This window comes from Mytilus edulis, chromosome 6 (genome assembly GCF_963676685.1).
Source record: "Mytilus edulis chromosome 6, xbMytEdul2.2, whole genome shotgun sequence".
Lineage (NCBI taxonomy): Eukaryota > Metazoa > Mollusca > Bivalvia > Mytilida > Mytilidae > Mytilus > Mytilus edulis.
In genome coordinates this window covers 8933731-8946477 of record NC_092349.1, presented here as the reverse complement: position 1 = coordinate 8946477, position 12747 = coordinate 8933731, and the positions used below count along the sequence as shown (strand labels likewise).

General features: G+C 32.2%; 1 protein-coding gene across 4 annotated transcripts in view; it reads left to right on the top strand.

Moving 5' to 3' along the window:
* Positions 1 to 12747, top strand: part of LOC139527059 (E3 ubiquitin-protein ligase TRIM37-like) — a 29814-nt gene that overhangs the window by 9908 nt on the left and 7159 nt on the right. For 2 of the 4 annotated variants that reach the window (XR_011665251.1, XM_071322319.1), the window contains exons 10-18: positions 407 to 483; positions 2428 to 2658; positions 3735 to 3798; positions 4397 to 4615; positions 5287 to 5399; positions 5961 to 6080; positions 7463 to 7545; positions 9647 to 9886; positions 10548 to 10760. Coding sequence is in view for 2 of the 4 variants with exons in the window: in XM_071322319.1 (XP_071178420.1) it covers positions 407 to 483; positions 2428 to 2658; positions 3735 to 3798; positions 4397 to 4615; positions 5287 to 5399; positions 5961 to 6080; positions 7463 to 7545; positions 9647 to 9886; positions 10548 to 10760 (1360 nt within the window). In the remaining 2 variants the exon portion in view is untranslated. The remainder of the gene's footprint in view (positions 1 to 406; positions 484 to 2427; positions 2659 to 3734; positions 3799 to 4396; positions 4616 to 5286; positions 5400 to 5960; positions 6081 to 7462; positions 7546 to 9646; positions 9887 to 10547; positions 10761 to 12747) is intronic. The other 2 variants (XR_011665252.1, XM_071322321.1) reach the window with 1 other exon arrangement.

The following is a 12747-nucleotide window of genomic DNA, read 5'->3' as shown; positions in this document are numbered from 1 at the left end:
AAAAGTGACATCTTTCAATGCCAATTTACAGATTAATTCTTTATAGGTCTGAAAAGTTGTTATTTATCTTCCAATGATTATTGTAATATAGGGTTATTGCATGAATATTGGGTAATATTTTCCCGAGTAGAATTTTATATTGCACGAGCTTGCGAGTTCAATATATGATCTACGAGGGACAATATTCCCCAATATTCATGCAATAACCCTTTTATTGTAAATCAATACATGTATAATATTTGAAAGTAAAAGTTGGTTTAAAATAAGATTTTGTCGTTGATGACGTCATGAATTTTGAAGATTTATTGCGTTAGTGCAATAATAGAATTTATTGCACGCTAACTTTTGGTTACTTTCTGTGGGAAATATTATATTGCTATGCAATAATATGTTATATTTCCTTTAGGATGGTAATGGTGTAGTAAGAGGTAATTATCTTTCTGTCTTCCTGGAGCTGTCTGCTGGATTATCAGAAACTTCCAAGTAAGTTAACTCATCTCAAATTTTTTATAAACACACAACTTCTTACGTTTTGCTTATGGGTGTGTCAATATTTATTGGGTACGGGATTGGAGGCACCCAAATTAATCAAATATTGGTGATGTTAAAATTTTGTTATTATAAAATCCATACAATTATAAAATTGTCAGTAAAATGCAAATTATTAGTTTGGTTAACGTTGGAGTCTTAGAAAGTGCCTAGATTACCCTCCGTGCATTTAATCCTTGAATAGACCTTATGCTTTGTCTTGATTTTGTTGACCAATGAAATTTTTTTTTTTTTATGATATTTTCAACAGGTACTGTACATTTAAATTTAGAAATTCTTATGTACATTTATTATTGTGATTTTGTCATTTTAGACTTAAATGCGGATTTAATTTTTGTTGAGCCTGCAACTTTTGTTGCAGAAAGCTCGACATAGGGATAGTGATCCGGCGGCGGCGGCGGCTACGGCGGCGGCATTAGCTCACTTCTTAAAAGCTTTATATTTTAGAAGGTGGAAGACCTGGATGCTTCATACTTTGTATATAGATGCTTCATGTTACGAAGTTTCCGTCAGTCACATGTCTAATGTCCTTGACCTCATTTTCATGGTTCAGTGACCACTTGAAAAAAAAGTTCCAAATTTTTTTAATGTTGAATTCTCTCTTATTATAAGTAATAGGATAACTATATTTGATATGTGCGTACCTTGCAAGGTCCTCGTGTCTGTCAGACAGTTTTCACTTGACCTCGACCTCATTTCATGGATCAGTGAACAAGGTTAAGTTTTGGTGGTCAAGTCCATATCTCAGATACTATAAGCAATAGGGCTAGTATATTCGGTGTATGGAAGGACTGTAAGGTGTACATGTCCAACTGGCAGGTGTCATCTGACCTTGACCTCATTTTCATGGTTCAGTGGTTATAGTTAAATTTTTGTGTTTTGGTCTGTTTTTCTCATACCATATGCAATAGGTCTACTATATTTGTTGTATGGAATGATTGTTAAGTGTACATGTCTAGCAGGCAGATGTCATGTGACCTTGACCTAATTTTCATGGTTCAGTGGTCAAAGTTAAGTTTTTGAGTTTTAGTCTTTTTATCTAATGCTATATGCCATAGGTCAACTATATTTGGTGTATGGAAATATTTTATGATCTTTATGTCAGTCGAGCAGGTTTTATTTAACCGTGACCTCATTTTCACGGTTCATTGCACAGTGTTAAGTTTTTGTGTTTTGGTCTATTTTTCTTAAACTATAAGTAATGTGTCAACTATATATGTTGTATAGAAGCATTGTTAGCTGTACCTGTCTGCCTGGCATGGTTCATCTGACCTGGACCTCTTTTTCAAGGTTCATTGGTCTTTGTTTAGTTATCTTGGTTAATGTTAAGTTTATGTGACAGTTGTAATAAAGCTTAGCTTTATACTTAGGACTATCAACATAATATCAATGATTAATATAGAAGGCGAGACATTTCAGCGTGTGCACTCTTGTTACGATTTTGAGAAAATCCTGTTAAATTCATAAAAATCTTTCAAAAATGCGAGTTTGAATTATTGCATTTACAACTCTGTCGCGTTTTTCACAATAGTAAAAACCTCGCAATAATTTCTGAATTTGTGTTACTTAAATACTATATACATATATAATAGTAAACTAAAATTTTAAAATGGAAAATTTTCCAAAGAAATGATGAATACACACAAGCAATTTTAAAAGAATAAAATAAATATTATGTTAATAAATCCTGCACTCTTTCATTTAATTGAAATAATTTGTATTAATGATTTATTTTTCCAATCGAATTTAAAAACAAGGTTACATTAAAAAATTCTGCACTCAGATAGTATGTACTATACCCTAGTAAGTAGCATTGTATAGCCATGTTAAGTATTTTTTATTTACTAAGTTCATTTATTTCCCATATTTTTTTTACAGATATGAATACAGGGTAGAAATGGTCCATCAAGCTAGTCGTGACTCCAGTAAGAATATCGTCAGAGAATTCGCCTCTGATTTTGAAGTAGGTGAATGCTGGGGTTACAACCGCTTTTTCCGTTTAGATCTTCTTGCCAGCGAAGGATACCTTGATACAGACACTGACACTCTCATCCTTCGATTCCAAGTCAGACCACCAACATTTTATCAAAAATGTAGAGATCAACATTGGTAAGTATTTAAGAAATGATTGTTTTGTTTTGATAAACACATAAAAATAATGAATTAGGTATGATCCTCGATTGTAGGAGGTTGTGGGTTTGATCCCTTGCCCTGTCAGATAAAAGGGGGGAAAATTAGTATTTGCTTCTTTACCTCTGAGCAGGCAGCTTTCAAGAGTTAACATTGGTAAGTATATAAGAAATGATTAGTTTGTTTTGCTAAACACATAGAAAGATGAACATGGGAGTATCCCCTCCTTGAATGAGGGAGTTTGTGGATAAAATCCCTGGCCCTGTAAGACAAAAGAGTTGAAAATTGTTATTTGCTTCTTTACCACTGAACAGGATTAGGAGTAGGAGCAAGGATGGGTAGACTCGGAGAGAGAAAAACATGTCCAGGGTTGAGTTCTATATCAAGGCAGCTACGTAGCGGCTATGTAGCTGCTATCAATACCTATTTAGCAGCTAGTCTATAGCTACAGGTTCAATAGTCAAAATCTACGTAGCACTACGTAGCCGCTACTCTATTGAACGCAACCCAGCTCAGATGACTTGTCTTTTAGCTAACAATTACTTTTTGATATTCACATACATCAGCAATTAGACCATAATGTAAACTGGAAATAGATTGTGAAAATAGAATTGAATCAAATAAAGGACATAAACAACAGAAACAATTTCTTAATAAAGTGAACAAAGTAAACAAAACAAAAACATGAAAATTTATATACTGCAAGTACATGAAATAAAGCAGAATGTTATGCTTATCAGATAAATAAAATAATGCTATGTTCCTTTATATGTTAATAAGATTTTAAAGAACTGTAAATTCAGGAATTTTTGCAATGTTTCTATCATTTGCAATGTGTTTAGATAGGGGTCACAAATATAAAAACTCAGATGTTAAAATTATATAGCATTATTTGAATGCAGCATTTTCTGAAATCACAATGTTACAATCATATTTGTTTTAAAATTTTCAACATATCGCAAGAATAAATACACATAAATATTTCTGAATTTACAGTATTCAATGATTCAAAATATAGTTTTATGATAGATATTACATTTTATCCTTTTTATCAGGTATATAAACCAGTTAGAGTTTTACCAGAGCCAGTATATGACACAGTTAAATGATATGCAGGAGGTATATATTATTATTTCTTAGAATTTCACATTGAATTTGAAACTATGTGTTTATTCAGGTGGCTATCTCCACAAATTATGTGACATTTTGACAAAATAAACTGTACTACACATTCACCAGGTGTTGGTTCACTCTCATAAAATTTATGAAACAAAAAAAGTACATTTGCAAGAACAGGATTAACTTTCATATACTAATCACTACTGTTTGATTAATTGTAGCATGTTACAGGCGATTCATAAATATTCATGGGATACCAATTGTTGTCGTGGATTTCATTGGCATAGGTGAACCACAATTTTTAATATTCAAATTTTATATAGGCTTGTATGGAGAATAAGGCAAAACCTCAAAATCTATTAATTATCCATGAAGATATAATTTTTCCTCAATCTACGAAAATATATTAATCCAAAGTATTGGTAATAAGTTATTGAAACTGCAGCTGTTTTCAGGGGAAAAGTTTCACTATCATTTGACAATAGATACTACCAATTAGCAGCAGACACAACTATTTTCTCTGGAAAATTGACTAACATCTATTGCTTGCTTCAGAACAAAATTTGTGCCACTACAATTCTGTGTGATTTATTTATAGAGATTATTATTGATTGAGATGTCAAGGAGGTCCAAAAGGGGAACATCTGCAGAGTCACCATTACCTTTGATAGAGGCCCATGGTGGGGATAATCCTGCTATAAAACACCCCATACTTCACCCCAAACCTCTACACCCAGGCACAGGATCAGAGATAGAAATAGAACATTCTGACAATGATGATGTGACTTCTGATAATGATACAACAGATTCCAATGAGGTAAATATCCTAAAACTTAGAAATTAATGTATAAAACACCCCATACTGCACCCCTAACCACTACATCCAGGCACAGGATCAAAGATAAGAATACAAAATTTGGACAATGACGATGTGACTTCTGATAATGATAAAAAGATTCTAATGAGGTAAATTACAACTGATTCTAATGAAGTAAATTATTTAAAGCTTTTTGAAAATATTTTGTATTTTGAAGAAAGAAAAAAAAAGAGTCCAATAGAAGCATTTAAAAAAACTGGTGTTGCATATAGCTTCGTCCTAAGTTTTATTTGTTGTGTGGTGTATACTTTTGTTTGTTTTTTTCATCATTTTTATGCCCCATTTATGGGCATTATGTTTTCTGGTCTGTGTGTCTGTTCGTTCGTCCGTCTGTCCCGCTCCAGGTTAAAGTTTTTGGTTGAGGTAGTTTTTGATGAAGTTGAAGTCCAATCAATTTGAAACTTAGTACACATGTTCCCTATGATATGATCTTTCTTATTTCAATGCCAGATTAGAGATTTTACCCCATTTTCACGGTCCACTGAACATAGAAAATGATGGTGCGGATGGGGCATCCATGTACTAGGGACACATTCTTGTTCATATTGAATATCCTTTTTGTATCTTTTGCCTCTGTTTTTTTCAAGGTAAATAATTATTATTGTTTACAGGGTTTGAGTGAAGGAGACATTGATGAATTAGAGAACACTCGAATGGTACTTGAAGAACAAATTCTTGCTCCTGCTGAAAATAATGATGAAAATGATATAGATGAAGAAACAATGTAAGTCTTTACATTTCTAGAAAAAATAGCAATACAAACAATTAACACGTTGAAAGAATGTTAGTTTCAATATTTATATGAAACCACAAAAAAAAACTATGACAGTCTAGATTTTGTAGAAATATCAGCAGAGATGATATTGATAAAGTTAAGAAACTTACAGAAAAAATTAATGAAAGACAAAGCAAAAATGAAGGCAAAGAAAGTTTGTAAGATCCTGTATTTAATTAGAATACAATGAAATACAATGATAAAGAATGAAGAGAAAATGAAATTCTTTGTATTCAGAAAAAATACGGATGAAAATTTAATCATAGAATACTGACAAAGATGAATTGATATATAATTTAAAGGAACACAACAACAAAACTTATAAAGAAAAATAGAAAGATATGTTTAAAACTAAGATGAAGTGAAAATGTGATATTTTGAATTAATAGTTATATTAACAGATGACTATTAAAAGGAAAAATTTAACGGTAATTCCTTAATTTGATTGATAATAGAATACTTAACTTCAGAATAATGTCTGATGTCAATTCTTCCAAATATTTGATTTAGGTCTTTAGACAATGATGTTGAAATCAATATGAGATGGGAGGAAAATGATCTGGACAGAATGGGAGGAGCTCATGGAATCAGTCATAAATCTATTTCTAACATTACCGGTGCAGAAAACAAGTAAGTAGTTAAGTCAGGTTCTGGTGAGAATGAGAGCTCATGGAATTAGTCATAAATCTATTTCTAACATTACCGGTGCAGAAAACAAGTAAGTAGTTAAGTCAGGTTCTGGTGAGAATGAGAGCTCATGGAATTAGTCATAAATCTATTTCTAACATTACCGGTGCAGAAAACAAGTAAGTAGTTAAGTCAGGTTCTGGTGAGAATGAGAGCTCATGGAATTAGTCATAAATCTATTTCTAACATTACCGGTGCAGAAAACAAGTAAGTAGTTAAGTCAGGTTCTGGTGAGAATGAGAGCTCATGGAATTAGTCATAAATCTATTTCTAACATTACCGGTGCAGAAAACAAGTAAGTAGTTAAGTCAGGTTCTGGTGAGAATGAGAGCTCATGGAATTAGTCATAAATCTATTTCTAACATTACCGGTGCAGAAAACAAGTAAGTAGTTAAGTCAGGTTCTGGTGAGAATGAGAGCTCATGGAATTAGTCATAAATCTATTTCTAACATTACCGGTGCAGAAAACAAGTAAGTAGTTAAGTCAGGTTCTGGTGAGAATGAGAGCTCATGGAATTAGTCATAAATCTATTTCTAACATTACCGGTGCAGAAAACAAGTAAGTTGTAAATTCAGGTTCTGGAGAAAATATGATCTCATGGAATCAGCCATAAATTTATTTCTAATAGTATTGGTGCATTGTTTATTTATTTAATTTTTAGGGAGAATATTGCTCAAGGAACAAGTTACAAATTTGTTTCAAGACATCTTGATTTCATCATATAATCTTTAGGCAAGAGCTATGACAAGCCCCAAATTGCATCAACTTACGAAGTTAAGGTTATTCTGAACCAAAACAAAACATGTGTTTCAACAAAAAAGACATTTAAAAAAATACTGAGAGACAAAAATATTCTTTGCATTATATTTACTAGTTTAAAAAAAATACTATACAATCAAACCTGCTTATAAGACCACCTGTATTAAGCAAAAACCTGTGTTAAAAGACCATCAATTTTAGATCCCTCTGTAGTACATTTCATATAGATTGAACCTGTATTAAAAGACCACCTGTCTCAAAAGACCACTTTTTTTGCTCTCCCTTAAGTGGTCTCTTAAAACAGGTTTGACTGTAATTAAATCACTGACAGTTTGATATCATTTTGAGACAGGATAGGAGAGGGATGTCATCTGGAATTGACCAGAAAAATAAATTCTAAATCCTGAATCTTAGATAAATGAATATTTTTTTCCAGAATTAATCATTAATTCCTGAGTTAAAATAAGTGTAAATCATGAATTTCTGCAAAAATAAAAGATCAAACTGGACTCCTGAAAAAAATAGTTCTGCCCTACTTGTCTAATATATTTTATTTTTTTATCAGAAATGAGGATGATGAAGCTTTAATAAGACAGCTGTTTAAAGAAAAGGCATCTGATACCAGACCATGGTCAGCAGCATTTGGAGGTAAATATCAATATATTTTAATTTTATTTGTCTTTTTTGTTGATCATTATTGATAGATATGTAGTATTGACACAACATAAATATATCATGCCTGTATACTGGTATACTAGTAGCCTCTGAGCACATGTATTTTCATATTGTTGCAACATAAGAAAACCATGCATTCAACAAGTAATCATTCATGTAGTCAATGCAGATTAAAAACTAGCAAACTGAATATTTATTCACCAAGTTCACAAAAAAACCCACCAGTTGAGTATTAAAATCTGAAAAAAATAGAACAAGGATACATGACTGCTTGTAATAATATTGTTTAGCAAATGTATTATTACATGTATGCATGGAATATCATTTTTGGAAAATGACGCGTCAGCGGCATTGTTCCGATACCATTGACCAGAACAACAGGAAGTCGATTATTGCCTCCGCCTACCGCACTCAGTTTCATATTTACTGTTTTACAATCTAACTGGTATCTGCTTGTATTCTGCTACAGTCGAACACAGTGTTGTAGTCGGACAGGAACCAGTTTACATACTTTATTTTATTTACAACAAAAATGTTGACCTGTCCATAGAGTACAATAAGCAAGAAATAAGAGAACAAGTTCAATTTCGCAGCTATGTGGTTTGTTTACGTTCTGCATCTTTGTTATTGATATTGTAGAGGGCGCTCTCATCATTTTTCAAACTAATAATTTTAACTCATCCATATTAATAAGTTATTTCTATTTAATATCAAATTAAAACTGATAAATATAAAACTAAACCTTTCATTTCAAATTTCTCTTTTCTTTTCAATGCATTTGAAATAAACTGGTTTCTGCTAGATTGAAACGATCCAAACATAGTAAAAAAGACAACCGTAAACCAGCTTAGAAATTGTAAACTACAAAACGTAATCGGTTATTGTTCATTCCGTTTTGGAGTTTCATACCGACTTATATGGTTTGTATAAGCTTAAGATCCTTCAAACATTAATGTGATAGGTATATTAAAGACTGTTTTACAAAAGGATGGAACTGTTTTATTTTCAAAGTCGTGTTATAGTGATATCTGTCATGTACGGATTTCGACTCTCACCAGTTAATTTCTTCTTTTACATGTGCTTTTTAAACTTCCTGTTGAAACATCGCAAGTTTCAATATTGTTTTTTAAGTGAATTAAACATATTTTAACAATCATGAAGCGTTCTAGAATCATTTTCAAGCAGTTTCTACTTCTGTTTGATGATCGAAAACAGGTTTTCTCAAGAAAATACCACAAACGATCTCAGAGGATTTGAAATGTACAAGTCAAATCGGCACCTAGTTAAATCAGCTTCTAGTCAAATCTGCACCTAATTGAAGTCAATTCTGCATCCAATAATATTTGTTATAATATTTTTTATTCAATTAATTAATACCTTTTACCAAGTACATAGTTAATATGTTGTTGTGTATAAAGGTAAACAACGAAGCCCTTACCCAAGCTGTTGTTTTAACAATGAGACAATTAGAAAATAAAATGGAAAACTATGAGTGAGTTCCTTTCAATAAATCAAACTTTCATGCCAAATAATTAGCAAATTTTTGCTTAAATACTGAAAAAAATTCTGGCAACCCTTTCTTATTTTTACTCTCATTGCTTAAAATACTGTTAAAAATATATATTTAACATGGGTGACGAATTGACTATATCAGGTGTCGATTTAACCAGGTGCCGATTTGACCAGGTGCCAATTTAACCAGGTGCCGGTTTGACTAGAATTCTTTGAAATTACTTGAGTTTCATTAGACCTTTGATAACAGTAACAAAAAGATTATTTACCTAAAATTTTGTGGGAGAAGGGGGTTCGGACTATGTACCAGTGAGAAATATACAAGCCTTTCTGCGGTATTTATTTGTACAATTCAGGTAGTCTTGACCTATTCATTTGTCTTAAAAGCCAGTTGTCATCTTCACTTCACACACACATATATATGCTTACGAGACATGTTGCATTGTTAAACTAATTACGGTATGTGAAAATCAAGACTTGCATAAAAAATATTCCAATATTAGAGACAGTGGCGTCATTTTTCCTCTGAGCTTTCAGCTCTTTGATTGTTTTATTTTACTAGATGGTGCTGGTGACAGATTTGGACTTAGTCCTGACTGGTTTGAGAAAGTCCAAGCTGCTCTGCGTAAGAGGAAAGAGGATAAAACTAAGACGAAGAAGAAGACAGCTTTATCTACAGACAATGTATTAGAACATATACATGCTAGATTCTCAGAACTTGCTGCCTCCACACTGGCAGCTGCTAATGCAGCAGTTACTAACGAAACAGAGGCAAGAGCTTTTGTCAAAAGTGAGAAAAATGGTTAGTATTTTATTAGCATCCTTTTACATGAGGCAGAAGTAGAGACATGTCATCAAAATAATCTTTTGACATTTAAAAGTGTTTTTACAATCTGTTAGTTTATAGGTATATGAATAATAGAACAGTTGTTATCTGTAGGAAGTGGTGCATATCCAAATTTGTCACCCTTAAAAGTTATTTCAATTCAGAATGTGTCCTTTGAGAAATAATCTTTTATGGTTGACAATTCTTGATATTTTCCCATTCCATGGGCCATGATTATATTTAATCAATGAAAAATAACAAAAACTTGAACATCATATTTGAAATCTAAAATTTCGTGTAATATACACTTCCATTTTCTGACACCTTTATGAACCAATAACCATGAGTTTTAAAAAATTCTGTTATAAACCTGTATTTATTACACTTTCTCAGACACATGGAATTGTAATAATAATTCTTTATTTGCAAAACAAACAAAAACCAATTTTGGTTATGGCAAATACATGGAAAAAACAAATAAATAGTAGATTTATAGAGCATTTTAAGTTGTTGGTTAATCATTTTAAGAAATGTATTCACTATGATCTTGAGACTGACAAATAACCAAATACACACACAAATCTTACCTGTGTAATTAGCATAAGGGGAGATAACTTATATTTATCATCTGTTGCAGTAGATAAAAAGTTTAAGATGCCCATACAAGTGCCAGATTCTTCCTCTGGTGATAGATCTGAGCTGACCAGAGTAACTCAAGACAAACCCTCCAAAGGGTCCTCGTGTGAAGACAGACTGCCCGTGGTAAAGAGAATAACAGCAACAATGAATAGACTCTCTCTAGACAATACTGCTAAAAAGGAGGAGAAAAAAGCACCGGTTAAATTATCAGGTATATTTATATGAATCCAGCAAGAGTAGTGGTAACTTATCTACTAGTCAAAAGGCTTAGTCTAAGTAGATTGCAGTGAGGGGCTACTCTACTAAGTGTGGCATGCCAACACAATGCTCAAGCTAGGTCGTCTACAAATGATTACTCACTTGGTTTTATCCTAGGAAAGGCTAGGTAAGATTAGATTTCTGTTGATTCATAAATTTCAGTAGATCTAATTTCATAGAGGAAACATACTATTTTTGTGATTTTAAAGAATTCTTCTTACAAGTCTAAAAGAGACTTGTATTTTGTTAAACACTTACATTTATGACTTACCTATAGTCACTCTGTCTGATTTTAACAGTCTGCACGGTAAGCCACTAGTCCGATACCCCAGACTAGTAAAATTTCATTCGGACTAGTAAATCTTTGCAAAACTTTGTTTTGACCAATAAGAAAAATGTTTGAATAATGGTCTTCGGACTAGTAGTTGAAAAAGTTTTTGGTGCAAACTTATACTATAGCAATGATTTCCAGGGAAAAATTTAAGTACCACATATACAAAATATAATCAATCAACAGTGATTGGTAATTGCTTTTGCTTCACATAAAATAAGGCTGTTTTGCCTAGGAAACAAAATTCATTTAAACTAAGAGTCATAATTTAGTCCAATCTGTTATTTGAATGATGAGGACATCAATATAACTAATAGTACTACCAGCATGGATTCTGATTATATCGCTCATAGATGTTTCCAAGGTAGAAAATATCTAGACAACTCTACATTGCTCTTGGCAATGTAACTCTACATTGCTCTTGGCAATGTACAGATTATTAATTTGTACCTCACTCTTAGATGCAAGTATTATGTTCATGATATTGACTCAAGGTCAGGTTTTTCATGTCCAAGGTCATAACAATTAATTTATTAGGATCATAGATGTAGAGGGTATAAGTATGACTTAAAACAAATGACTAATTTAAGATATTAGGAAGTGTAGATATATTATTCCTTATATTTTTTATTAGTGCACTTTATATAAAAGTAATGATTTAAGGACTATATGTGTATTTTGTATTTTGTTTTCATTTCATTGTTAGTCTAATTTAATCTTTCACATTTATAGTTTTTATACGACCGCAAAATTTGAAAAAATTTTCGTCGTATATTGCTATCACGTTGGCGTTGTCGTCTGCGTCGTCATCGTCGTCGTCGTCGTCGTCGTCGTCGTCGTCCGAATACTTTTAGTTTTCGCACTCTAACTTTAGTAAAAGTGAATGGAAATCTATGAAATTTTAACACAAGGTTTATGACCACAAAAGGAAGGTTGGTATTGATTTTGGGAGTTTTGGTCCCAACATTTTAGGAATTAGGGGCCAAAAAGGGCCCAAATAAGCATTTTCTTGGTTTTCGCACTATAACTTTAGTTTAAGTTAATAGAAATCTATGAAATTTTGACACAAGGTTTATGACCACAAAAGAACGGTTGGGATTGATTTTGGGAGTTTTGGTTTCAACAGTTTAGGAATTAGGGGCCAAAAAAGGGCCCAAATAAGCATTATTCTTGGTTTTCGCACAATAACTTTAGTTTAAGTAAATAGAAATCAATGAAATTTAAACACAATGTTAATGACTACAAAAGGAAGGTTGGTATTGATTTTGAGAGTTTAGGTCCCAACAGTTTAGGAATGAGGGGCCAAAAAGGGACCCAAATAAGCATTTTTCTTGGTTTTCGCACCATAACGTTAGTATAAATAAATAGAAATCTATGAAATTTAAACACAAGGTTTATGACCATAAAAGGAAGGTTGGTATTGATTTTGGGAGTTTTGGTCCAAAAGTTTTGGTCCAAAATTAAACTTTGTTTGATTTCATCAAAATTGAATAATTGGGGTTCTTTGATATGCCGAATCTAACTGTCATGACTGTGTATGTAGATTCTTAACTTTTGGTCCCGTTTTCAAATTGGTCTACATTAAGGTCCAAAGGGTCCAAAATAAAAC